Here is a 26545-nt window from a genome sequence, read left to right as displayed (position 1 = left end):
TACACCAAATACACCTAATCCTCTCTAAGACATCTGATACAGGATCTTGTTTAAGAGAGATTAGAGCATAATGAGTACAGCATTTGAGTAAAATGTCTACAGAGTGTTTTAATGAGAGTGCAGTCATGACACGTGTCATGACAGCGAACTGTTGGTGATGGTCTGAGATCAGAACTGAGCTGGTTTGCAAAGGAGAAGCAGAAGATAAATACAGAAGTGAATAGATGTGACTGTGGTGGAAAATGACAGAAAATCCACATGTGAATAGAACAACGTGGACAAACTACAAGTATTGCTACTGCAGCGATTGCTGCTTTATATTCCGTTTTCTCCGTTTACCTCAATGGTGGCTGTAATGTGAATAAATGTGTGGCTACTCTACAAAATTAATCAAATATTCAATTCATGAAACATCACTTAAAAGTATTACACCACCAATATGTTCACAGTCGAACCTAAGACCTTTTGTTCTGCTTAGCAATCAAAACGTACATAAGTGTTAAGTCTGAGCTTCCCTCAGGTCACAGGTCCGAGTCCAGCAGAGGTCTGTGAGGATCTTAAATAACACATCCCAACCCCCATCACACCACTATTTCTTCTTTTTATTTTATTTTACAAGAGCCCATAGTAAAAAAGAACATTATCAATGTGTTTAAATGAATAATTAAACTCAAGCAGTCAGAATTTGAATTAGCCAGAATTTTAACCAGTAAAATTACTCACTAATATCCCGATTAGTGCAATGCAATAGTGGAAAGTAATCAAGAAGATGTAGTTGAGTTCTGTACCAACTCATATCTGAGCTACTTGTACTTAAAGTATTTCCATTTTATCATGTTTTATACTCTTTAATATAATTAAAAAGAAATATTGAAAATTCGTACTTCATATTGCATTGATCTTACAGTTTTATTGACTCTAAAAATTCAGATTCTTAATACAAAATAGTCTAAAAAATCTACCATGTATGTACAATTACAGAATGAGTGACATGGTATTAAGAATAGAATAGTGAAAATTATCTCCAGCTTGACTAGCTGCAACATTAAAGTGAGGTTCACACATCAACACGTTAATATTTAATAAGGACATTATTGTAAAGTAGGTTATTCTGCATTAGTGTTGATATTTTAATCTACACATTTTTCTGCGATTTTTACTTTTTACCACAGTGTTACAAATTTTACTTGTGTAAAAGTTCAGTGAGATGACACTATTTCATGCCTTCAGATCTGAGAAGTCCAGTGTGAATAAAGAGAGAATAACCAATAAACCAGGTATCACACAGCCCCATGTTACAGTTATTAAAATGCTCTATTTGCCTGTGTTCTAACAGTAGCGTGTCACCTGATCTGCACTTAAATTATTTTGTTCATTGAATCTATTCAGTGTTTTCTATTTTTCTTTGAATTTCTAATGTTTAGTCCATCCTGTTCAGTTTGCAGCCTCTTGTCTAAAACATAAAGCAGCGAGTTTAGTGACACTTTATTGTATAAAGGTATAAAATACATTCAGTACATCAAAATTGTATACAAAAAGCAATACTGAAATACAAGACATTCAGTATAAATGATGAAATATGATGGATTTTTACAATGGCTTCAGAAAAAAATGAAATATATTTTGCATTTAAAAAAATAATTTAAAAAAAAAGAGCCACTCTACATATTACAACCATGTACCCCCCCTGTTCTCTTCTCCTACACCCAAACGCTGCCCTTCCCCTCCCTCTCGGCTGCTCCCTCCTGCCCACAGCAGCCTCCTGAACTGCGGCCTCGGTGGCGTGAAGCCGGCAGGTTCTTGTAGACGGCTCGGCTGTAGGGGATGAAGCACATGCCCAGCTGGAGGTGTCGGGCCAGGCGGCAGTAGGCGGCCAGAGCCAGGACCAGCAGAGGGGTGAGCAGCAGAAAACCCACCACCAGCAGGGCAATACAGCCGCCGTCATCCAGCAGGTCAGAACAGTACAGGGAGGTTCCATGAGGCTGCACCTGGAGAAAGAGGAAGAGGGAATGACTCGAGGCAAAAATCACACACCAAACTACCTCCAGCTCTTCCCTACCTCCTCTTCTGTATGTGAGATTCATAGGACACATTCTAACTCCTGGAAAGTCTTGTCTAAGTAACACGGTGATGTATAATATAGGTGATATGTGGGCTAAATGTGCAGGATTGTTCAGTGTGATGCTACTTTGTGCTATTTTCTCTCTATACATTGCACAAAGGAACTAGAGCAGCTTAGTCAGCTGCAAAAAATTAGCATTAAGCTCCAGTAAGATCTGGAAAAACAGTGTCAAATCTCTGCAAAAACATTTTTCTTTCTCTTTGTGCAGTTTAATTGGCAGAAGAAATCCAAAATAACATCTTGATTGACAGGTGAAGGGCATTGATTTGCTGTATATTAACTGCAGAATCAGTTTATTTTGCTTGCACAAGTCTGACCTACTTCTTACCAGATTTCTCTCACTTCTGTCAGTCATGAATAAATAGACGAAATGAAAAGTCCGAAGCCTTACAGTGGAGTGGCAGAGGAAGCCGAATATGATCATGGCCAGAGCAGGGGTGAGGATGGTGCCGAACACGAGGCTGGCCAGCGAGGCGTTGATCAGTGCGATGACCAGATTCTGTGCAGTGACCAGCACTGAGCATGCCCAGCAGTCCAGGGAGCCCCTCAGCTCCAGAGGGGTGTCAGCCACCTCGCTGCCACCCAGAGAGTAGGGAGGCGGCACCACGACCCCTGACCCCGCTCTGGAGGGGGAGCGGGCCTCAGAGTGGGCATGCTCCGACACCGTCTTCTCCAGCGTCCCGCTCCGTGACAAACTCATCTTGTTTGTGCTGTATTCTGCAGGAAGATGACAACTTAATGTAATCGATGAATCTAAACAAGAATCTGGATTCATGCGACTTCACAATGCTGAGAGCATTTATCAGAGCGTGCCAAGCATTTTAAGTGTCTTTATTTGTATCTGATACTGAAAAAATGATGAAAATATCAGTCAAACAACTGTACTCTTTCCTGTCCTGCATGCCCTGATTTCTTCGGTCTGTCCATTAAAAACACGGAAAGCTCAAGACTGTAAAGTAATGGGTTCTTGAATAATGTGGTGAAAGGTGTGGAAAGTCAACACAGATAATCGCAGGACATTAAGTGTGAGGAAATGGGCTCCACTGGCTCCACCACCAGACTCCAGGACAACCACCACCCAGAACAATGAGGCAGGAGCAGCTGGAACACTCTGAAAAATCCCACTAATCACTCAAGTGTCAGAACAATGTTGTGACTTTGATTTGGAAACACAAAATGTTGTGTTTGAGAGCCTCTGCTCTGGTTTCATTTCACTCCATTGTTATTTCAGAAATTCTGATTACAGATATTTTCCAAGTGACAAAGTGATTAAAAAAAAATTCCATTTGTCTCTGTCTTCTGGTGAGTTGGCAGCTGCTGATATTCAGCCATGCCACTAAACTCTTCCTGCCTCCTTCCATCAACCGTCCACTGAGTTACGATGATCCACACAGAGAAAATCTGCTCTAAAAAAAATCATTCATGTGCATCATGTGATTTCAGACACTTCAACACGAGCAAAGTATCTGACAGTGTTGCACAGAAGGAAAAAAAATGTTAAAAGACTGGGTTTTTGAGAATTTATGTGGCTTCTTTCAGTTTATTGTCTTTTCTTTAGAATCTATAAAACATTTCCTCGTCTCAAGGAGGATTTTTATAAGCTACCCAGTAATTCTAAAGCCACTTTCCCCCCCTTTTATTCCTATAAAGTGGTTCTGCTTGTGAATGTATGTCAACAAATTCCATCTTCCACAGCCTCTTTGTCTCCAGATCAAAACCAACTCTCCAGGTTTGGATTTAAGAAACCTGAGCCATTCTGTTGAAGTCAAATATATCACTTTTCAGTTTATTCAGATTTTAGTCAAAAGAATGTTAAACTGCTGTACTCACCGTGTGGTAAACGTGATGATCTGCCCTCCTGCAGTTCTACGGTGGCAGCAGATGAAGAGAATTTCAAGAATTTGCCCCTGATGTATGTCTCCTCTTTGTGAAAATCCTGATCTTGAAGGTGGTATGCAAGTAAAAGCTAACTTTCTGCTGCTTCACTAAATCTTCTTCTTTTGTGTTTTTATCTATTTCCCCCTGAAAAAAATCCTGTTATTTGCTATTATAAATCTAAACTTCTACCTCAAACTCGTCACAGCAGGTCAGAAAAAAGCTGTGCCGACTTGTGGCAAATTGTGCTTTCCCACCGGGTTCAGCGCTTCCTTCCCTGACATTCTGTTTCCTCAGTGTGACTCCAGTTTGAGATATGATTGAGTGTGTGAGCCTGTATCCTGTGCTGCCTCAAATGCACAGAAAAGCAAGCTGGGCTGCGTTAAAGGCTGCTGTTAGTGTCTGGGCAGGGGAGCGGTGGAGGGGTTTCTGTGATAACCCCTGGAACCAGGGGGAGGGAAGAGGACTGTTTATTTGGATAGATTAGAGGAGTCAGGGTATGCTGCTCAATCCTGAACACTTTACACCCTCTCTGAGCACTTTCTCTACTCCACTGTCAAACACTGATAATGTGGGTTTCAAAATTCAAAACAACTGGGTTGATTTTATATTAGTTTTCATACCAAAAGAAAGAAAAAAATACAAAGAAACTCATTCTGGGGCTTTCCAATTGACTGTTACATAACATTTAGCCGTGTTACAAACACCATCACACTAGACACTGAGACAGTGTTACTGCCACTACACATAGCTCTGAAATCAAAAGGTAAAGGGCGAGCCAGAGCTGCTTAAGATTTGTTACAGAAGCAGGAACGACAAAGGTTTGGCCCTTGACCTTGTGATGAAAAACAGATCTCCGTTCTCAGAAAACATAAGGAAATGAGGATGCAGGAGAACTCTGACTAATTTGGTAGGGAAAAGAGGCTATCATGGGACTGATAAGAAGCCAGAGGGGCTCAGTTCAAAGGGTGAAATTGGCATTTTGATATGAACTCTCATTTCTCTGTCTCACTCTGGGCATCTTTGTTTATTTGTTTCTTCACAGGAGTAAATATGTGAACTCCTCGGAGAGAATAAGAAGCATTTTAATAGTTGGAGAAGTGATCAAAGAGCCTTTGGCATGTGGGTAAAAAAAAAAAAAAAAAGTTGTGGGAGTAATGAGTGGTTTTGCCATTAACAATGCCACAGTGTGTGTTTGTATGTGCATGTCAATGTCTGAGGGGGTTGGTAGAGGAAGAGCAGCCTTCCTGTCCTTGGAACCGGGATATCCGCTGCTGTGTCCACGCTCTGAGATGTGATGTCCCCGAGTCTCATGTCCTCTAACCCCGAAGACTGACGGAGGAATAAACAACAGTCATGCTACATGGAGCACCCTGACTACTGCTGGCATTTGCTATTTTAAAGAATGATTTAATGCTACTCTGTATCTGGTGTTACTTTAGTTGTCAGTCTCTATAACTGACAGTATATAAGCTCTGTATATTAGAAGTGCTTGTCCCTCTGCACAATATTTTTACTGGTTAAACTTCTTATTCCGGGGACTTTATGCACTGTTTGATCACTTCCTTCTTAACTAAATGGATCAGCAGCAGCCTGTAGCTGTTGCTTTGACAAGATGATATAAAGAACAGCCTGGAGGGGAAGTAAATCAGTCTCTCCTCCCCATAATCAACTGTGAATGCAGCAAACTGGTCCAGTGGAGCCACTCAGTGGTCATCAGCTGCAGACTGACAGAGGAGCAGCTAGCACATGGAGACCTCAGGTAAACATGCACATGCAGCTACTGTTCAGAAAATAGGTTTATGTGACAATAAGGATAAATACAAGGTTGAAAACACCCAGTCCTATCATATAGTACAACTGTTAAGGATCATAATAGAATATAAGCTGAGGTGACATGAGTCTGCAGTCTGTAGCAGCTCTGTGAGGTAGAGCTACATGCTAATGTCAGCACTCTTACACACCATGACAATGCTAACACAGTGATCCTAACCAGCATTACCTACGATCACCAGTTCAGTTTAGCTTATTAGCATGTGAACATTTGGTGAGTAGTACCACAGTACAGCTGGAGCTGATGGGACTGTCACTGGTTCAAAATTCTAAATTTATTAGTTATTTGAGTTCGGTGTTTGACAAATGTGTTGACGTTGATTAAGTTGCCATTAAATTGCTAATGCATTGACATCACAGAGGGTTTGTCCATTTTCATATACAGTATTTGGTAAATGGTCCGTGTATATTTTGGCAATTGGATTTTCCGTTCTGAAACGGGTATTGAAAAACAAAAAACGAGTGGTTATTTGATTTTCGTTTTAAAATACAAAAAATAAAATTGAAATACAAGGCGTTTTTTACGTTTTTCCTTTTTATGATCAAAAAGGGATATACGACATTTTAAAAATGCTTTGATTTTCGTTTTATATTTAGAATAACAAAAAAAATCAAATCAGTAAGAGACAGAAACGAAAAAAGGTCCGTTTTTTCATTTTCTGAGACCGGAAGTGGTCATCAGCAAGTGTGGAGCCAAACGACAAGATTCTCAGAGGGCGGACCCAGAGAGCAGTGACTGGTCAGACCATAGATAATATAGAAGACAGCGCGCTAGCGTCTCTAGTCTTCTATCTATAGGTATGGTGGGCATGTCTGGTAGCATCTCTGGCTGCTGTTGACCTTGTTTTTGGAGTGAAACATGGTAAGAAGATAAATACTTCTAACCAGTAGCGTTGTTTTTGTTGTACGTTAAGTCAGCGACTTGTGAAGAGTTGTGTTTTGTTGTGTTTGAGCAGTTGGTCCGGACGCGTTAGCTAGCTAAGCGGCTAAGTTAGCTAGCGGGCTAATTAACACAGGTGGCTAACTTACCGCTGAACACCTGTGTTAGGTGCTGCCACAGCTGTCCGTCATTATTAGAATGTATTTCTCAACCTGTATTTCTTTGCTGTGTATTTTACCTTTAAAAAAAGTTATTTTACTTCAAGGTTAACTGAAACCCGTTCAGCTGCATTGAAGTTTAACATTCAGCTGGTTTGAATTAAACCGCGCTTAACTTAACATTGCGCAACATTACCTCTCTGAATCTCCATAATTTCATTAAATTCCTTCTCTCTTCCACTGCTCAAGTTCAATCCAGTATATAAAGTGACATTAATAGTGAATAAGCTAACAACCAGCCATTGTATTTATTTATTACTGCATGTATTTGTAGTAAAACATGAGTTGAAACATCCTACTTTTGGATGTAGAACTGCACAAGTCATTCATTTTCAGCCACCTGATGAGTTAAACTCCCCTTTTTATGTGAGGTTGAAGCAGAAAGTCTGAGTTAACAAAGGAAGTTCTTTATAATTTGCGATACCTGTTATCTCTGACTGAGGCTTTAGTTTTTGATGAGCCAATTTACACGTAGAAACTTTGTTCAGGAAAATCTCTCAGTAGCTCAGAGGACAGGCTGCTTTTTACACAACCTTGTAAGAGAATGTCTGTCAATGCTTTCAGCAGAATTTAGAAACACAACACTTCCTAAACAGATATTTTGAGGCTGTGAGGCTGAATGTTTGAGAGTATATCAGTGTGTTTGTTTGTGGTCTTTCTGTTTCTAGGTGGAAGCTGAATTAGTGAGGATGACTCCTGCTCCTGTCATCTCTAAACTCCTCACACATCTTTACCTGCACATGAGGAAAATCACTCCTGTAGAATGCAGGTATGTTTGTCATTATTATAAAAAGATGTTGCCTGGTGACCTGTCAGAAACCCATTATACAGAGTCAGCCTAGATAATGTTTACACACATCAGGAAAAGAAAAACTTGCATAAATATTTCAATACCAAATTTATTCAGACATCATGAGATTAATAAAAGTTATCTTTGGCCTCTACAATTACAAGAGGTGCTCAAAGTGGTGGCCACTGGCTTCCAGACATTTCTGTTGTGTTGTAGACGTCACTTGTTGATGCTCCGTTCATGAGGGTAATGCCATCTGTTGGGAAAACATCGTACAACAGGACACAGAGTTATTGTGATTTGATCAAACTTAGAAAGAGGAATCTATATGTATAGAAGTACTTATACAAATGAAATATTTATAAAAGTTTTTCTTTTCCTGATGTGCGTATACATTATTTTGGCTGACTCTGTGAACTTAATGAGAACAAAACTGTCATTTAATTGTTGCTTTGAAAGCTTCTTTAGTGAAAACCGGCTGGTGTTCTGCTTTGAAACAAACTGCTGTTGAGGTCTGTGTTTTTAGGTTTAACCCCACAGTTTCTGAATGAACTGATAGTTTGTTTTTTCCTGATCAATGTGGACGTTATAATTGATGGTAACATTTACTGATCATATAATCAGCATGACAATATAACAGTATAACATTCTGACCACCTGACTAATACTGTGTTGGTCCCTTTATGCTGCTAAAACTCCTCTGACCCAGTGGTTCATCAGAACCTCTGAGGATGTCCTGTGGATTCTGTGGATCCTGTGGGTTGCAGGGTGGATCCTACCTAGACCAGGCTGATCCTGGACCATCCCACAGATGCTCAATCAGATCTGGATGTGGGGAGTGTGGAACCCAGGTGAACAGCTTAGCTCTGTCGTGTTCCTCGGACGACTCCTGAGCAGTTTCAGTTTGTCCTGCTGAGGGAGGCAGCTGGCATCAAGGACTGCTGTTGCCATGGAGACTAGGGGGTTGTTTGTCCTGCAGTGTTTAGGTGGTCAAACATCCACATGAACGTCAAGGTTTCCCAGCAGAACGTTACATTAGAACAAGATGATGGATGTTGTTCTCTTCAGCTGTCAGTGGTCAGAATGTTGTGGCTGATCGTTGGATCTGTCTGCCTTTACTCTGACATCCAGAGTTATACAAAAGTGTAGTATGTGTGCAGTGCAGAAGAGATTTACTTTATTGTATGGATTTTTTTTTGTTTTTTTAAGGGAGAGCATTTTTTTCATCCACCTGAAGAAGACCTAATCTTTCCCTTCAAAGGATAGTTAATTGTTACTACAGCTTCCATAGTGGTCCCATCAGAGAAAATCATGTCCATATACAGATTTTTATTAATTCCAGGGCTGGTTCAGTAAAGATTATAATAATAACTACATCTGATAATTCTTGGTCGCAGTTGGAATTTTGCAGACTAAGAAATGGTTGAGAAGGTTTGCAGTTCTTGTTTTAGCAAAATATGTTATAATAGAAGATCTTTATTGTCATTGTACATGAAATTATCTGCAAACCAGCAAAGTGTATCAGTCTGAGGTATCTAAAATAAATAAGTAAAGAAAAATGCTTCTAAAGCCAATAATAAACAGAATATTTTGAGGGAATATTCTAAAAAGGAAAGAACAGCTCCATTCTCACTCCTCTCAGGATAAACTGTCATTAACATTGACTTTAAATTTAGCTTCAACACAAGATAAAAACATTTACTTTCATTACTGATATTGTCAAGTTTTAATAAAGTTCATGCTACTTTTATAAAATGACGAAAGTGAATAAATTGTATTTCTGTGGTCTGTTTGATTTGTCTTTTCTCCTGTCGTACAAATGTTCAGAGGGAGATGATGCCACATCTGGTCCAGCTGATGGAAGGTCTTGAAGTTCTCTGACTGGCCTGGACTGAAGATGGTCGTCTCACTGGATTTAAGGTTCAGATGCTCAGTAACAAACTCCACCAATGTGCCAACAGGGAAGCTTTAGGTGCTGTGGAAGTCTCACATCTCCTGATTTAATGGAGCTGCTTTGCACTTTTTACACTGTTTATTCACCAACACTTTATTTAATAAAAGTCCCATCTAGTTTTTATGAGGAATGTGATGTTTTAATTTCTCTGTGAAATAACTCTAGAATATCATGATTTATGTAAATTTACCTAAGTAATATGAATGTTCAGGTTAAGATTGTGCTGTGATATTTATTATGTAAGTTTAGCTGATTAAAGTTTGACTCTGCACTACAATATTATAATTTAAATTTACATCATTATTATAATATTTAGGGTCAGACCCTACAGTATTGAGATTAAGAAATGTAAATACACTGAACTAATTTGGATATATTTAAGTGAGACTCTAGAATATTATTTGACACAAATCTATCTAAATCAAAATTTTAATCATTTTTACTCCAAATATTTACTGGATTGATTTAAATACTAAAATCACTCCTTTCTAATCCTCTGCTGTACGTTCAAACCTGAGTCTTTAAATAGAGAAACACCCAAGTATCTGATTGAAGGAACTTCTGCAGAGTCCTGGTTCCAGAACATGATAGAATTATAGACAAACTTTAACAAAAGCTGCCTGAGAGTTTACAGGTTTTTATGTTAGATTTCTTCAGTAATTTAATGAGAGTTATCAGCAATAATCAAGTGTTCATTTGATGAACTTCATTTCCTAAAAATCCAGAATTGGAGCTCATATCTTTGGCAGCTGTTAAGTTTCTGCTCCTTCAAAGTTCACAACACAATGAATGAATTCCTAAAACACTCTCAGTGCTGGAGAGCGTTTGTGATGCTGAAGCAGTGACTAGTTTTTCTGTTTCTTCTCTGGAGATGCACAATGAGGGACGTCTGCAGCGACTGAGAAAGAGTCTCACCACATCCTGACATGAGGAAAAAGACTTTATTGAAGACTACAATGAGAAAAACTATCAGACAGCAGACGGCTGCATTCAAGGTGAGCTCTGAACATTTGATATGGAACAGGAATTCAATAACAGCAGCATGAGCTTCATTTCAGTCTGTAGCTGCTGAATTCATGGATGAATCATCTGGCACTAGAGAGGAAGACCATCAAACATCCACGTCAGCTGATGGAGGTCCAAGACTCTCACCGAACAACCAACCTACAGAGTGAAGACCTTGAATCTGATTGGACGGCCTCCTATTCAGCCACATTTGTGAACAAATGCCTCTAAGCTGATTTGTTTTCTAAAATAAATCTAGTTTGAGTCCTAATCTATGCCTGTGTGTTTGCTTCTTTACACCGCTGTTAACAGTTTAGGCTGTTAGATTGTTCCAGATAAGACAAGTACAAGATACTTCAGAGCCGTTCTACCATGAACCTAACAACAGCTACTGAATGTTCCTGTGGTTCCCTCAAGGCTACAGGAGGAGCCCTACGAGGACGAGCCGGTCCACCTGATGGCGGCCAGTCGCTGCGGTTCAAAGCCAACACCGACTACGTGGACTTCTACTGGACCACATGGAGGCCTTCAAACCGGACCAACAAGTTCATCGACTCCCCGACTCGTGGGTCTGAGGACGCCGCCGAGCCTCGGCCCAGCCGGCCGCCTGTCTGTGGATGTTTGAGTGCTGAGAGGTTTGTGGATGCATGTGAACGTTTCTGTGTTGAAACTGCAGCTTTGGACTCACTAACTCCGGGAAAAACCAAGAGCTCCTTTATTTGTGACTTCCACTAAAAAACTGATGAAAATAAGTTTGCCAGGGTTCTCACTGATAACAGATTATTAAATAATGAAAATAATCATTTAAATATGCCTTTAAACAATCCTTTTAGGTCTACATTTCCTTTACACTGACTTCTTGGTATATGCACAAGTATTCTGGGTGGAATATACCATTAAGCCCGATGTTCAAGGGTTCTTCTGGGAATATACCATTAAACCAACCTTTTAGATAAATGTTCCAGGATGTGGGGTAGAATATACCATCAGATCAACCTTTCAGGTCTACATTGGAAGATTTTAGAGTAGAATATTCCTTTGAATGAACTTTTAAAGTTTATGTTCAAGGATATTGGGTGGAATATACCATCAGACCAACCTCCAAGGTCTACAGTAGTGAATTTTAGGTGGAATATACCATTAAACTCACCTTTTAGGTCTACATTGGAGGATTTTAGGTGAAATTTTCTTCCAAACCGTCTTTTAGTCTACATTTAAGGATGTTTAGGATGGTATATTCTTCCAAACCAAATTCTTAGATCTACATTTCAGGTGGAATATTCCTCCATACTAACTTTTTTGGTCTACATTGAAGGATTTTTTCTAAACCACCCTTTCAGGTCTATATTTGAGGTTTTAGGTGGAATATTCCTTTTAACCAGCCCCTCGGGTCTCTGAGGATTTTGGATGGAATGCTCGATTAAACCAACATTTTAGGTGCATGTCCAAGGATTTTTGGTGGAATGTTCATTAAGGTGGATGTTTGAGGACCTTGTAGGTGGAATACTTCTTGAAACCAACCTTTTAGGTCAACATTCAAAGATTTAAGGTGAAATATTCCTTTAAACCAACCTAAATTTCATGTTTTGATCATTATCAAGTGAGAAACCTCAATCCAGACTCCTCATAATGACGTTTGAGATTTATGCTGCTGTTATTTGTTTAGTCCAGACTAAATGACAGAAATCCACAACTGTAATTTTATTTCAGGACTCGGTTATTAAATGTCAAAACAATCCATGACTCTAAAAACTCAACAGCTGTACAAACTCTAAGATTAAACTCTCCACAAGGATCCAAAATAAGTTGGACTTCTACATGAGAGCTTTATTATTATTCATCTACTTCCTGAAAAGTTTGGTCAAAAAAAAAGACAAAAACTAATATTTTCAGCTGAACTAAAGACAGACTGTGATTTTTCTGCTCATGTTGTGTTGTTGTAAACTTACTCTTTCAAATAAATAGCCGCCTAACCCCCTGGAAACCAGCGTTTGTCCTGTTTTTGTGTTGCTCCTCGGCGACCCGAGACAGCCGGGTCGTAATGTTTTTTGAACAACACACCATACTATACGTTCTACTATGGAACCAGTTTGACATGTTCAGGCGTTCTTTGTGTGAAAACTCAGAGATTTCAGGTATCAGAAGGTGGTTTTCAACTTTCTTTGTTAACTTTCTGCCTCAACTTTAAACTAAATTTCCTTCACTAACCCAGCCCTCTGGACTTCCAGTAAGCTGTGTTCCTATTGGCTGTCCAGGTGGCTGCTTGGTGTTATCAGGAACACCTGAGCAGGTCAGTGTCTTCCTGCTTTATGTGGCTGCAGTCAAACATTTCCTCTGCTTCACCACTGAACCGGGTTTGGCTCCATTGCTTCAGTTTGTTCTTTAGGCGTTGGCTTGCAGCTTCCAGCAGTAAAATCGTCTTTAATGTGTCTCTTGGTGCGTTTTAGGGCTTTGTACTGGATAGTTGTCTTGGTAAATGTGGTTCTTTAGCCACAGTTAGCACATGGTGTTAATGTGTGCAGTGATTAGTGGATTTGGTGCAGCTGAGTTGTGTCTTTATCTTGGCTGTAGTGAGTCTTTAGAGGTTTTTGGTCAGACACATTCTGTATTCTTGTTTGAGAACCAACGTTGGTTGTCCAGAAGGTAAGAGTTCCTGTCCTGATTCTCTGTTCTCAGAGGTTCTCTGGTAGGCTGCAGGAGACTTTAGCGTTTGGGTTGTGCTAGTTTGGTTTTTGTATGGTTTCATTTGGACGACTATCTTGAGGCCCCTCCATGTGGTTTAGTGAGGTTTTCTGTAACAGTTCTACAAAGCAACCTGCAGCAGAAGAGACTTTGAGAGTTTTTAGGAAGTTCTGGAGACCAGACTTTAGAGCAGCAGAAACATTTGTCAGCAGTTTGAGCAGGAGAAGGTGAGCTTCAGAGTAGAAATGAGACGGAAACCTTCTTGACCCGTGTGGTGAAGTCCTGTACCAAGAGTTTGAGCAGATTGTGAAGAGTCTGTAGTTCTTTGGTCTGAAAGCACAAGAAGAGTCAACTCATTAAAGGAGAAAACAGGAGATATTGTTGGTTCTTCTGTTGTTCTGCAGTTTCCTTAGACTGAATATCAAGTTTATATTTTAAATGATTTCCCATGTGAGCCCAAGAAGACTTCAATAAACTCCCTCCATCCCGTAGACACAACATTCTTTATTACCATGTTAAATCTTTTTTTTTTTTAGATGTTTTTGAGTTTTAATCATAGTTTTAGCATAGTTTTTTCTCTTTGCTTGTTTAGTTTTTTCATCTGTGTAAAAGGTGCAAAACAAATAAAGTTGAATTGATAAAATGAATAATTGACTAACTCATGATTGTGACAACAGAAGTATTTTCATTGTGATTTAAGGGTTTATTTCATTTTTAAGGTTGGGGTTAAAATCTTGACAGAAAAAGAAGATTAAAGAAATAAACTCATAACAAAAAGCAATTAAATCAAAGGAAAAAAATTTAACACAATAAAACTTTTAAAAAGTTTTATTAGGAAAAAGTGTTTTTTAAATGTTTAGTTATCGAAAATATTTTATCTGTAATTTTTAATATTTGTATTTTAAAAATTTTGTTTAATTTCATAATTACATGTTTTGTATCTTGTTTAATTATCTAATTCAATATTTTGTCTGTTTAATATCATTTAATTGTATTTAATGTTTAACTATATTAAACAGACAAAATATTGAATTAGATAATTAAACAAGATACAAAACATGTAATTATGAAATTAATGCAAAACATTTAATTAGATTATTAAACCTTTAAACAGACAAAACATTTAATTAAAAAATTAAAAAAATTACATCTTAAAGACAATAAAACTTCAAATAGGAATTAAACAGAAAATACAATGAAGCATTTAAAAAGAAAATTAAACAATAAAAGGCGGTAAAACATTTAAAAAGAAAAACCTTAAAGATTTAATCGAAAAATTAAACATTGGGAAAGAAAAGGAAATTTTTCAAACAAGCTGATAAAACATTTGAAACAACAACAAACATTAAAAAGACAAAACATTTGGAAATCAAATCAGACATTAGAAAAGAATAAAAGGTGACAAAAGAGCAAAACTAAACATTTAAGAAGAATCAAACTAAAGACAAAACATTTGAAAAGACACCAGTTAAACTTTAGAAGATCAAATTAAACAGAAGAGACAATAAAACGATCAAAAAGAGCAAAAACAGATAAAGGTATTAAAGCGTTTTCTAGTCTGAAATGAAAACATGAAGTTGTTTCTTCAAACATTTCCTCTTTCTATGTTCTTGGTTTGATTGTGGACAGATTTACTAACAACTCATTTCAGAAAAATGCTTTCCAGATAAAGTCCACTAGTAGTTGAAGGCATTGATCAAACTAATGTTACCTTCTGATCTCCACAAACTTTACTGTTCAGTGAAGAGAATCAAAGTTTGTTCAGGAATTCTAAAAAACCCACAGGTGAAGGTCTGAGAAGAACTCAGATGGATGGTCTAAATGTGAAATCAACACTCATGGTCACAAATTTTAAGGCTTCTGTTAACCAGAAAGTTCAAACTAACAGAGAAGTACTGAGAAACTTTTAAAATTTCAGTCCTCAGACTGTCGAAAGGTTCAAACTCACAGAGAACTACTCAAGAACTTCTAAGATTTCAGTCCTTGGACTGTGGAAAGGTTCAAACTAACAGAGAACTACTCAGAAATTTAGAAGACATCAGTCCTTGGACTGTGTGAAAGTTAAATCTAACAGAGAACTACTGTGGGACTTAGAAAATTTCAGCCCTCAGACTGTGTGAAAGCTCAGGTCCTGAGGACTCGGGAGGTCTGGAGGCTTTGGAAAGTCTTGGAACTGAAGGTTCAACCCTCCAGCACAAAGGCTGAAGTCCAACCTCCTGAGAAAAACTGTCGAGTCGAGACTCAAGTTAAAAAAAAAACTCGAAAATGGCAAAAAATAGATGATAAATGCGCAAAAAAAAGAAGATTTAGTATCTGAGCGAATAGCTCAGGAGGATAAGAAGAGGACTACCAAGTGGAAGGTCGCAGGTTCAAGACCCGCCGCCGGCCTTTTCTTTGTTTGTCTTTGTCAGGATTTTGAGAAAACTTAAGAAGTGTCTGGTCTTGAACCAGCGACCTGCAGCTCCATAGGCAAATCCTTAACTCACTGAGCTACAGATCAGATAAAAAGAAATAATTTCGTCGTCCCTTTGACATCGTAGTTAATGAAGTGACCACATGGGTGGAGCCAAGGCGGAGTCTGGGTGGAGTCAGGGCGGAGAGTAGGCGGGGAGGTGGGTGGCGGCCTCCCCCCCCTCTACTCCCCCACCTCCCCCCACCACCCACCACACCTTCCCCCGCCCGACGAGATCCTCGAGTCTCCACGAGTTCTTCGAGTCTCCACGGGTTTTCCCGAGTTTCTGGAGTTTCCACCAGGTCTGAGGCAGAACAAGTTGTCATGAAGAGGTGCTGAAGTCGGCCAGGATGGACTGACTTTTTACAGCGACTAGAAGGACGACGACTAGACGAGCAGGTCTTTAACCACCGTCCATAAAATCCATGGAGTCGATTCCAGAGAAATGAAGGGAGGTCAACTTTTATCAACCTCCATCCAGATGTTCAACTTGATATCTTTACTTTGACATTTTTAGCACCACAAAGCTTTAGTATCACACTTTATTATCATTTATTAGGACTTTAATGGAATCCACCAGCAGATTTACTTTTTGTTGACAAACTTTATTCTTGTCGTCGTGGGACTGCAGTATTTAAAACTGTTCCTTCGATTTGACCTCATATTCATTAGTTTTAGTGGAGAAACTTATTTTAGTTGTCGATTAATCTCTTAAAAACCAAATAATAAATTGGATTAGTCAAGAGGTTTAAATTTCTTACTTTGTCATATTTTTAATATGACAAAAAAAAAAAAAAAAATAAAGCGTCTTGAGACAATTTGACCTGTAATGGGCGTTATATGAAGAAACCTGAATTTAAATTGTATGTATCTTATAATGTTGGAGTAATTCAGCCATATATGTTGGAAAACACATTTTCTTTGTCCATTAATCTGTTGATTGTTTTCTGCAGTAATTCATTTCTTGTTTTGGTTTATAAAATGTCAAACCCAAATATATTCAGTTTACCATCACCAAAAAGATTTACATTCATGATGCAGGAATCACGCGGTTTTTCACTTTTTATCTTAGTTTCATCAGAAAGATAGTTGATAATGTGTGAATTTTTGCAGCTTGTGAGCCGGAAAAGGTTTTAATCTTTGGGGCCGAGTGTCAGAAAACATTTAGAAACCACCATCAACCAAACACTCAACAAAGATTTGAACATCATTAAAGGGAAATCCAACTTTTGCATGACAATGTCTAATTAAAGGACATTTATTTCCAACGTAAATGTGTGATATTCATCCTCTGGAGCTTTCTCTTCACATCGTCTTCCACCTGGATTGGTTTGGTCAGGAGCATGTGCAACAAACATTTGAAAAACTGCACTTTAACATCAATGAATGACACTGAAGTTTAATCTCTACATAAATGAGACTGAGTCTGGATGTGCTGCTCTGTCATTAACTCCTAAGTTTAGGGAAAGTTAAAACAAAAGAGGACAGTTCAGATCAGACTTGAGAATGAGCTTATTTTGAACAAACATCTCAGACTTTCTGAGCTTCAGCACCTCTAGCAAGATATTTTCACAACAAGCAACTCAAGAGATCCAGAAGTTGGAGAGAGTTAGCTTTAGCTGAGCCAAAGAACATGTGGGACGCTAACCTAGCAAACATTTCAGACTTTTCTCTGTGAATTCTGAGAAATAATTTCCTATTTAATGACAGAGCTACACATCTTAACTCAGTCTCATTAAAACAGACTCTAATTCAGTGTCATCCATCCATATTAAAGTGCAGTTACCCAAAATGTTTGTTGCATGAGCTCCAACAAAACCTGTCCAGGCAGAATTCCACTTTGACAAACAGGAAGTGGAAGATTCCAAGCAGATTTATAGAAGGGGGAACTGGACTGTACTAAGTGTGGTCGAGTATAGAGGGGTGTTTTGTGGGTTTTTAAGGCTGATAATGATTATTAGTGAGACATTTGGAGTAGATATTCATTTGCAGTAAATGAAAGTATTTAAAATCTTGGAGTTAACCTTACAAGAACACAAACTCTAACAGAAAACTTTGTTGATACGTTTTTGTTTTGTTTACAGATGTTAAGTTAACCCTTAAACATCCTCACCAAGAAAAAGGCAATGAAAAAATTATTTCTTTATATTTCTTATGTCTTTGGGGCATTAATAACAACAATCAATGTTTTTTTTATGAAGAGACCCAGCGATTTTTAAAATATTGACCTCTACCAAACGGTTGAGAAAAATTATTTTACCCTTTTAAATCTTTTTTTTTTTTTTTTTTACATTTTAAATGACACATTTGTGTTCAGCAACTCCTTAGGCACCATAATATGTCAAAAGTATTACTTTACTGTTGAAAATAACAGCAAACAGAGGCCTCATGTGAGGAGAGATTTTGCTCGTGCTAACTTCCTGTGAGCAGACTAACTTGCTCTGCATGCTATTTCAAAACACAGTGACATCTACTGGATTTTTTTTGTATAATGTACCTTAGAGTGGTACATAATGATGGGTAGAGATGGCTGAAACAGGTGGACTTGAGTAAAACATATTTTTCAATAAGATTTAGTGTTGAAAAATGACATTTTTCGACATAGTATACTATGGCGTTTTTCTTGCGCCAAAACTCATGATGATTTTTTTTTTCAAAGAAAACCTTTCTGGAGTGTTTTTCACGGCCTCCTTTACATTATTTCATCATATGGCAGGTTTTTAACAACATGTTGAAAAATCACATTTTTTTTTCGACATAGTATACTATGGCGTTTTTTTTGTGCCAAAATTCATGATGATTTTTTTTTCAAAGAAAACCTTTCTGGAGTGTTTTTCACGGCCCGCTTTACATTATTTCATCATATGGCATGTTTTCACAACATGTTGAAAAATGACATTTTTCCACAGTATACTATGGCGTTTTTTTGCGCCAAAATTCATGATTTTTTTTTCAAAGAAAACCTTTCTGGAGTGTTTTTCACGGCCTACTTTACATTATTTCATCATATGGCACGTTTTTACCACGTTGAAAAATCGCATTTTTTTTTTCGACATAGTATACTATGGCGTTTTTTTGCGCCAAAATTCATGATGATTTTTTTTTCCAAAGAAAACCTTACCATAGTGTTTTTCACGGCCTTCTTTAAATTATTTCATCATATGGCACGTTTTTACCACGTTGAAAAATCGCATTTTTTTTTTCGACATAGTATACTATGGCATTGTTTGCGCCAAAATTCATGATTTGTTTTCAAAGAAAACCTTTCTGGAGTGTTTTTCACGGCCTGCTTTACATTATTTCATCATATGGCATGTTTTCACAACATGTTGAAAAATCGCATTTTTTTCCGACATAGTATACTATGGCGTTTTTTTTTGCGCCAAAATTCATGATGATTTTTTTCAAAGAAAACCTTACCATAGTGTTTTTCATGGCCTCCTTTACATTATTTCATCATCTGGCACGTTTTTACATGTTGAAAAATTGCTTTTTTTTGACATAGTATACTATGACGTTTTTTTGCGCCAAAATTCATGATTTTTTTTTTCAAAGAAAACCTTTCAGGAGTGTTTTTCACGGCCTCCTTTACATTATTTCATCATATGGCACGTTTTTACAACATGTTGAAAAATTGCATTTTTTTTTCGACATAGTATACTATGGCATTTTTTTGAGCCAAAATTCATAATGATTTTTTTTTCAAAGAAAACCTTTCTGGAGTGTTTTTCAAAGCCTGCTTTACATTATTTCATCATATGGCATGTTTACACAGCATGTTGAAAAATGACATTTTTCGACGGTATACTATGGCGTTTTATTGCGCCAAAATTCATGACAATTTTTTTTCAAAAAGAACCTTATCATAGTGGTTTTCACTGCCTCCTTTACATTATTTCATCATATGGCATGTTTACACAACATGTTGAAAAATCACATTTTTTTTTCGTCATAGTATACTATGGCGTTTTTTTGTGCCAAAATTCATGATGATTTTTTTTTTCAAAGAAAACCTTTCTGGAGTGTTTTTCACGGCCTCCTTTACATTATTTCATCATCTGGCACGTTTTTACATGTTGAAAAATCACTTTTTTTTCGACATAGTATACTATGACGTTTTTTTGCGCCAAAATTCATGATTTTTTTTTTTCAAAGAAAACCTTTCTGGAGTGTTTTTCACGGCCTCCTTTACATTATTTCATCATATGGCATGTTTACACAACATGTTGAAAAATGACATTTTTTTTCCGACATAGTATACTATGGCGTTTTTTTGCGCCAAAATTCATGATGATTTATTTTTCAAAGAAAACCTTTCTGGAGTGTTTTTCACTGCCTCCTTTACATTATTTCATCATATGGCACGTTTGTACCACATGTTGAAAAATGACATTTTTTTTCCGACATAGTATACTATGGCGTTTTTTGCGCCAAAGTTCATGATTTTTTTTTTTTTCAAAGAAAACCTTTCTGGAGTGTTTTTCACGGCCTCCTTTACATTATTTCATCATATGACACGTTTGTACCACATGTTGAAAAATCGCATGTTTTTTCAACATAGTATACTATGGCGTTTTTTTGTGCCAAAATTCATGATGTTTTTTTTTTTCAAAGAAAACCTTACCATAGTGTTTTTCACAGCCTCCTTTACATTATTTCATCATATGGCACGTTTTTCCAACATGTTGAAAAATCGCATTTTTTTTCGACATAGTATACTATGGCGTTTTTTTGCGCCAAAATTCATTATGATTTTTTTTTCCAAAGAAAACCTTTCTGGAGTGCATTTCATGGCCTCCTTTACATTATTTCATCATATGGCATGTTTTTACAACATGCTGAAAAATCACATTTTTTTTTCGACTCAGCTGCATGCCTTCGTCCACCCGGCCTCCCTTGACTCGTCCCGCCTGCTGTCTCTGGAGCTGAAGCTGGATTGGAACAGACCAATGACAGTCCAATCACGATGCCAGCTGCCTCTCAAAAGGCTCCGTCATCTGGCAGGTGGTGGCACTTCTTCTGAGGGGAAGCTGAGCTGGCCCCACAGAACTTTGGAGATGTGTTCCAGTGGTTGGTGGATGTGTGGGGAGATAGAGAGGGACCTTTGAAATGTTCAGAAAGGAAAACAGGGAACCCATTGGTAGTTTTAGTTTAGGGTGCTACTGCGGTGTGTTTTGGGGTTTTAAAAGGTGAACAGGAAGAGTTGTTTTTTGTATTGATTATCTTTTACTTTGTTCATGGTTGGAATGTCCATCAATGTCAACGTGAAGTTCCCTTTTAGTTCTGTTTATTTCTTCTTATTTTAAAAACACCCATTTGCTTTTAACCCCCTCACATGTTGTGCTGTTGTAAACTTACTCTTTCAAATAAATACTCATCTAACCCTCTGGAAACGAGAGCTTGGACTGTTTTTCTATTGCTCCTCACCTACTTCAGACAGCCAGGACATAACGTTTTGTGGACTAAAGGCTAAACTATGACGTTTTCAGAGCGACATGCTATACTATGACATTTTTAGAGCGACATGCTATACTATGATGTTTGTTGGACGACATGCTATAGTATGACATTTTTAGAGCAAAGGCTATACTATGACGTTTTTAGAGCAACATGGTATACTATGACGTTTTAAGAGCGACATGCTATACTATGACGTTTTAAGAGCGACATGCTATACTATGATGTACGTTGGACGACATGCTATACTATGACGTTTTTTGGACCAAAGGCTATACAATGACGTTTTTAAGAGCGACATGCTATCATATGACGTTTTCAGGGCGACAATGCTATGCTATGACGTTTCAAGAGCGACATGCTATAATATGACGTTTTTAGAGCAACATGCTATACTGTGATGTTTTTAGAGCGACATGCTAAACTATGAAGTTTTTAGAGCAACATGCTATACTATGATGTTTTTTGGAACAAAGGCTATACAATGACGTTTTTAAGGGCGACAATGCTATGCTATAACATTTCAAGAGTGACATGCTATACGATGACGCATTTTGGGCGGCATGCTATACTATGACGTCTTTAGAGCGACACGCTATACTATGATGTTTTTTGGAACAAAGGCTATACAATGACGTCTTTAGAGCGACATGCTATACTATGACGTTTTTTGGTCAACATGCTATACTATGATGTTTTTAGAGCAACATACTATACAATGACGTTTTTAGAGCGACATGCTACACAATGACTTTTTAGAGTGACATGCTATACTCTGACGTTTTTAGAGCGACATGCTATACTACGACGTTTCAAGAGCAACATGCTATATGATGACGTTTTTTGGACGACATGCTATACTCTGATGTTTTTAGAGCGACATGCTATTCTATGACGTTTTAAGAGCGACATGCTATACTATGACGTTTTTAGAGCGACATGCTATACTATGACGTTTTTTGGACCAAAGGCTATACTATGACGTTTTTAGAGCGACATGCTTTTCTATGATGTTTCAAGAGCGACATGCTATACGATGACGTTTTTAGAGCGACATGCTCTACTCTGACATTTTTTGGACGACATGCTATACTATGACGTTTTTCGAGCGACAAGCTATACTATGACGTTTTTAGAGCGACATGCTATATTGTCACGTTTCAAGAGCGACATGCTATACAATGACGTTTTTTGGACGACATGTTATACTATGATGTTTTTAGAGCGACATGCTATACTATGACGTTTTAAGAGCGACATGCTATGCTATGATGTTTTTAGAATGACATGCTATACTATGACGTTTTTAGAGCGGCATGGTATACTATTACGTTTTTAGAGCGACATGCTATACGATGACGTATTTTTGGACAACCTGCTATACTTCGAAGTTTTTGGGGGGACATCCTATACTATGATATTTTGTTGAACGACATGCTATACTATGACGTTTGTTGGACCAAAAGCCATACTATGACACTTGTTGAGCGACATGCTATCTATGATGTTTTTAAAGCGACATGCTATACCATGACGTTTTTAGACCAAAGGCTATACTATGATGTTGTTGAGTGACATGCTGTACTGTGACAATTTTAGAGTGACATGCTATACTATAATGTTTTTAGAGCGACATGCTATACCATGATGTTTTTTGGATGACATGCTATACTATGACGTTTTTAGAGCGACATGCTATACTATGACGTTTTTAGAGCGACATGCTATACTGTCACGTTTCAAGAGCGAGATGCTATACAATGACGTTTTTAGAGCGACATGCTACACAATGACTTTTTTAGAGCGACATGCTATACTATGACTTTTTAGAGTGACATGCTATACTCTGACGTTTTTAGAGCGACATGCTATACTATGACGTTTCAAGAGCAACATGCTATATGATGACGTTTTTTGGACGACATGCTATACTCTGATGTTTTTAGAGCGACATGCTATTCTATGACGTTTTAAGAGCGACATGCTATACTATGACGTTTTTAGAGCGACATGCTTTTCTATGACGTTTCAAGAGCGACATGCTATACTATGACATTTTTAGAGCAACATGCTATACGATGATGTTTTTTGGACGACATGCTACTCTGAAGTTTTTTGGGCGACATGCTATACTATGACGTTTTAAGGGCAACTTCCCATACTATGACGTTTTTTAGAGCGACATGCTATAGTATGATGTTTTTAGGGTGACATGCTACAGTCTGACGTTTTTTGGACCAAAGGCTATACTATGACGTTTTTATAGCGACATGATATACTATGACATTTTTTGGGCGTCATGCTATACTATGACGTTTTTAGAGCAACACGCTATACTATGATGTTTTACGAGCAACATGCTATACTATGATGTTTTACGAGCAACATGCTATACTATGACGTTTTTAGAGCGACATGCTATACTATGACGTTTTTAGAGCGACATGCTATGCTACGACGTTCTTAGAGCGACATGCTATACTGTGACGTTTTTAGAGCGACATGCTATACTATGACGTTTTTAGAGCATAATGCTATACTATGACGTTTGTTGGGCGACACTCTATACTATAGGCTTTTTAAATTGACATATTACTATGACGCTTTTTTTTCAGTTTTTTTTGTTTTTTAGCAACATACAAGAATTTGAACAGTTTTAAAAATTACTATACTTTTACTTGTGCAATGCAATAGTATTCTATGGCATTTTTTTAGATGACATATACGCTGATGTTTTCTTGAAAAACATACTATTTTGACAATATACTGCACTATGACATTTTTTGAACCACATATCATACATGACAATTTTAGGCAACATCCTATCATTTTGCACTTTTTGAACCAAATAATAATCAGTTGGGTTTTTTTGCCAACATGCTATACTTTGAACTACAGGCCATACTATGTTATTCTTGAAAAATATACTATACTTTGACATTTTCTGAACTACATCCTATACAATGGCGTTATATACAGAGTGCTTTGGTTACATGTTGATTTATAATCTAGATTTTTTTCTGTTTTGTTTATTGATGGGATTACCACACCGCTGACACCCACCGAAGGGAGACGCTGCCTAAGATCTCAAGGCTGCTTGGTCGTGGTCTTTCTGGTCCTGCTCCAGAACGCCTTCATCAACTACGTCTTCTTTTGAAGAGGCCCTCAGATGCTGCAATCTCTGACCTTAAGGAGGAACTGCTGCATTCACTCTGTAACGAGACGGCGGTTATTTTAAAGACCCAGCTCCTGTCGGCTTTGAAAGAAAGTTTAATACACATCAAAACAGAACTACAGACAGTTAAATCTGAGCTGTCGGTCAGTATTTCAAACATTAAGTCCGACCCGGCTGCCCTAAAGCACGCTGTGGGTGAAACAGAAACTTCACTCTCCACATCACCAACGACATCGTCACACTCCAAAGCAGAGCACCTGTCTGCTGAACTTTTAAAAGTGGATTATAAATGTGAAGAATGTGAGCAGCAGCAGACTGTGAGCAGTGGAACAGATGTGATCAGAAAGAAATCATTTTCTGTTTTATTTTCTTTCTGGTTGACTTGAAGCTGTCAGATGCAGATGTTGGAGCCGATTCTGATCTTTCAGGATAAAAGGCTGCTTTTCCTTCACAGACTTTTCAGGAATTTATTCTCTCAGGTTTTCTCTGCTATTTATATTTTTATTATCTGTGATTATTTCATTATTTCTTTATTGTAAAAATAAAGTTTGAGGCATAAAGACTCATTTAGTTATTTTCATCCTGAAATGTTTGATGTAGCAGAACTAAACTTCCATTTTCCTTCTTGTACTTCTGATACTAGAACTAAACGTATCTTCAACACGGATCATCTGCTTTTAATGAATCAGCAGCAACATCACAACAACAAATGAGACAATTTTCAACAAATTAATGAAACTGATGTAATTTAAAACTATCAGAGTCTGTTTTAGTGTCAAATTAAAGCTGATTACTGACAACTAGAACATTAACGTTGCTGTTTTAATCACATTTAAGTTTCCTGAACGTTACATTAATGTCAACCAGCCACAGTTTTATGAATTTAATGAACCACATTACCTTAACACAACACCCTTCAGCTGTTTACATGAAACTCAACACATTAGCTTGAGGCTACGTTAGCTATGACTGAGCAGCTAGCTCGGTTAGCATCGCTAACATTAAAGCTAATATTTACTATGCTAACTTTCTTCTCTGGTCAACACACACTGAAACAAACTCCACCAACATCTGGAGTGCATGGCACACATTATATCTGACACTAAAGCTGCATATAAAGTGCATTAAAAGCGGCACCGATACGAAAATAAACATTTACTTACCGAACTATCAGAGTCCTTTCAGTGTCTGCTGGTAGAATCAGCCGAAGGTAGAAAACTGGTTAAAACAAGCCAACGGGCAGGAAAACTGTGTGTGGAAAATGTTCTGCTGCTGCACTGATAAATAAACCAACAGTTATTATATCAGAATTAATCCAAACGAGGAGAACAGAGTCTCTGCTGCCTCCTCCATAGGACCTGTCAATCTTTCCAGACCGGACTGTCAATCAAGTAGTCCCGCCTCCTGACTTCGCGAAACTTTACCGCTCTATAAAAAATTCAATATTGATTTATTTTAAGATCGGCCACCTGATCTCTCATTTTGACCATGAAAACTCACGGAAAAAAAAAATTATGTACAGTCTATGCACCGTACTCTGTTTGTCTCCACACTTGCTGATGACCACTTCCGGTCTCAGAAAATGAAAAAACGGACCTTTTCTCGTTTCTGTCTCTTACTGATTTTACTTTCTTGTTATTCTAAATATAAAACGAAAATCAAAGCATTTTTAAAAAAAAAAATCGTATATCCCTTTTTGATCATGAAAAGGAAAAACGCCTTGTATTCAAATTTTAATTTTTGTACTTTAAAACGAAAATCAAATAACCACTCATTTTTTGTTTTTCAATACCCGTTTCAGAACGGAAAATCTAATTACCAGATCCGTACACGGACCGTTGAGATACTTCACACGTTAAATTATAACTTTGCTGTGCTAGTGGTGGTAGAGAGGAAGCAAGGTGACTTATGAAGTTCTTAATAATAAACCTTTATTACAGAAATCATTTTGGCCCTCTGATAGCAGGTAGACACCAGAGTTACTAACCCCATTGATTAAAACGCTGCTCTATTTTTGTTGGAGCCTTCACTGATGTGATTAGTGACACGTTTACCTCATGCCAAAACGGTTGCTGTGATGAAGGGCTATTCAGCTATGAGTT

At 37.7% G+C, this 26545-nt stretch overlaps 1 protein-coding gene and 2 long non-coding RNA genes across 4 annotated transcripts; 1 reads left to right on the top strand and 2 right to left on the bottom strand.

The window, feature by feature from the left end:
• Positions 1–1468: 1468 nt before the first annotated feature.
• tmem88a (transmembrane protein 88 a) lies at positions 1469–4389 on the bottom strand. The gene is made up of 3 exons (XM_023275434.3): positions 3953–4389; positions 2514–2839; positions 1469–1988 (listed from the first exon to the last, which is right to left on the bottom strand). Exons 2-3 carry the CDS (start codon positions 2820–2822, stop codon positions 1701–1703), a joined length of 597 nt encoding a protein of 198 aa, XP_023131202.1. The 5' UTR covers positions 2823–2839; positions 3953–4389; the 3' UTR covers positions 1469–1700.
• A 647-nt stretch (positions 4390–5036) lies between these two features.
• LOC129350478 (uncharacterized) lies at positions 5037–11041 on the top strand. Of its 2 annotated transcripts, none has more exons than XR_008603890.1 (3): positions 5037–5759; positions 7597–7697; positions 9546–11041. It is a non-coding gene; the product is annotated as an uncharacterized LOC129350478 (long non-coding RNA). The 2 variants fall into 2 exon arrangements; XR_008603891.1 differs by lacking the exon at positions 5037–5759 and adding an exon at positions 6636–6692.
• Positions 11042–16049: 5008 nt separating this feature from the next.
• On the bottom strand, positions 16050–25788 carry LOC129350492 (uncharacterized). Its single transcript, XR_008603906.1, has 3 exons — positions 25607–25788; positions 24332–24480; positions 16050–20913 (listed from the first exon to the last, which is right to left on the bottom strand). It is a non-coding gene; the product is annotated as an uncharacterized LOC129350492 (long non-coding RNA).
• Positions 25789–26545: the final 757 nt, after the last annotated feature.

The sequence above is a fragment of the Amphiprion ocellaris genome, chromosome 14 (assembly GCF_022539595.1).
Source record: "Amphiprion ocellaris isolate individual 3 ecotype Okinawa chromosome 14, ASM2253959v1, whole genome shotgun sequence".
Taxonomy (NCBI): Eukaryota; Metazoa; Chordata; class Actinopteri; family Pomacentridae; genus Amphiprion; species Amphiprion ocellaris.
Note: the sequence above shows the minus strand (reverse complement) of the source record. Positions and strands in the feature narration are given on the sequence as shown.